Below are 1,964 nucleotides of genomic sequence, written 5' to 3'. Positions count from 1 at the left end.
CTGGGTTCAGGCAATTCTCCTGCCTCAACCTCTTGAGTAGCTGGGATTACAGGCATGCGCCACCATGCCCAGCTGATTTTTTGTATTTTTAGTAGAGACGGGGTTTCACCATGTTGAGCAGGATGGTCTTGATCTCTTGACCTCGTGATCCACCCGCCTCGGCCTCCCAAAGTGCTGGGATTACAGGCGTAAGCCACCGCGCCCGGCCCCTGTTCCAGTTCTTTTATTTGTTTGTGATGGAGTCTCACTCTGTGAACCATGCTGGAGTGCAATGGGGCAATCATGGCTCACTGCACCCTCCGCCTCCTAGGTTCAAGCAATTCTGCCTCTGCCTCTGTAGTCCCTCTAGCTGGGACTACAGGCATGCGCCACCATGCCCAGCTATTTTTTGTATTTTTAATAGAGATAGGGTTTCACCATGTTAGCCAGGCTGGTCTCCAACTCCTGATCTCAGGTGATCTGCCTGCCTCAGCCTCCCAAAGTGCTAGGATTACAGGAGTGAGCCACCTCAACCAGCCCACCTTCACTCCAGTCCTGCCATCTTCCTCCTGGATCACCCCTGCAGGAAGGCAGAGTGGGCTGATCCTTCCTTGAGCCCCCAGGGCCCAAGCCAAGGCAACTTCACCAAAGTGGATGGGGAAAGGCATTCAGGACCTAAAAGAGGAGGCTAAGACCTGGGTTCCCATCAACCACTGCCTAGTGAAACCCATCCCCACCGCTCCCCGTCTCTAGACCTGTCAGTTGGTCCTTAAGGCCCCCAGACTGGAAGGTGAGTTACCCACAGGGAGGGCATGAATGAAGCCTGCTTATTCATGCATCCAGCTGGTGAGGGGGCTTTTGGGGACTCACTCAGGATGAGACCCAATGGGAGAAAAACTGAGCCAACGTTAAGAGGCTCAACACAGCGAGAGCCTTTAGGAGGAAAACTACAATCATATCCTCATTATGCCTCAGTGTCCTCACAGTAAACAGACTAGGCCTGGAGCCTCTCACCTCTGGGTGGGTAGAGCCCATAAAAGCATTCGAAAAGAACCCTTCTCTGCTGGGGGAGGCCCAGACCTGCAAAGGTCGGGGTGGGATGGCTCCTAGATCCCCCGTCTCCCACCAGATGGTGACTGACGCTTGGCTGTGTGCTTGCGTGCCTGGAACTCCCCGTTCAGAAGCCAACTCCCACCACTGGTGCATCGTAGGGCTGAACTAGGGTGGGATCCCGGGTTCGGACGGGGGTGCATCTTGGAGCCAGGCCTCGGTGGCGCGTGAAAGCCTCTGGGGAAGGGAGATAGGCCCCCGCTTGCAGCCTCCTCCCTCCAGTATTGTATCCAACTCCAGCACTCCCAAGCAGAACACAGGCAGGGACGCTGCAGGGGCAGCGACGTGGAGGACCAGGTGGGCAGCCCCGAGTCAGGTGGCCGGGTAACGCCACATCCCACACTCGGTCCCGGGGTGTCCACGGTCACGCTGCTGCAGACCCCACACTCAGCCTCGGGGGTGTCCGCGTGACACCCCCGGCAGGAGCTTCCAAACTTCAGGGTCCTACCTGGCGAGCCGGCGTGAGGGTCCCGTCCACGTCAAACAGGCAGAGGACGCGCTCTTTCCTGCGGGCGCCCTGGGGGGTGACCGCCATGGCGGCAGTTACGAGAGCGGGGCGGAGTCCCCAAGATGCAGCTGCCGAAACAGCGCAGGGTTAAGATTCGACGGGGCGGGGCTTTGGGGGCGGGGGCAGCAGACTGATTGAGCCAAAACATAAGGGGCGTGGTCTCGGTGGCCCGAGGCAGGGGCGGGGCCTGAGCTGATTCTGATTACCCCTGGAGGAGGGGGCGTGGTATGGGGCGGAGCGGAGCCCTCCAGGTTCGATTGGATTGCTCCAAACAAGACGGAGGTGGGGCCTGAGCCTCGGCCCGGCAGGAAGTGAGAGGTTGAACCCGGAAGACAGGGGCGGGATCAGAATTGGCGGGTTGATGGTG

At 59.1% G+C, this 1,964-nt stretch overlaps 1 protein-coding gene across 4 annotated transcripts in view; it reads right to left on the bottom strand.

Annotated features, from left to right (window-relative positions):
* PMM1 (phosphomannomutase 1) overlaps positions 1 to 1,741 on the bottom strand; it is an 11,651-nt gene extending 9,910 nt beyond the window's left edge. For 2 of the 4 annotated variants that reach the window (XM_037731970.1, XM_017510333.2), the window contains exon 1: positions 1,060 to 1,519. In XM_037731970.1, the coding sequence (XP_037587898.1) occupies positions 1,060 to 1,185 (126 nt within the window). In that variant the 5' untranslated portion in view covers positions 1,186 to 1,519. The other 2 variants (XM_017510335.2, XM_017510334.2) reach the window with 2 other exon arrangements.
* Between the last annotated feature and the right edge of the window lie 223 nt (positions 1,742 to 1,964).

Source organism: Cebus imitator, unplaced genomic scaffold (genome assembly GCF_001604975.1).
Source record: "Cebus imitator isolate Cc_AM_T3 unplaced genomic scaffold, Cebus_imitator-1.0 Scaffold435, whole genome shotgun sequence".
Classification (NCBI taxonomy): domain Eukaryota; kingdom Metazoa; phylum Chordata; class Mammalia; order Primates; family Cebidae; genus Cebus; species Cebus imitator.
Note: the sequence above shows the minus strand (reverse complement) of the source record. Positions and strands in the feature narration are given on the sequence as shown.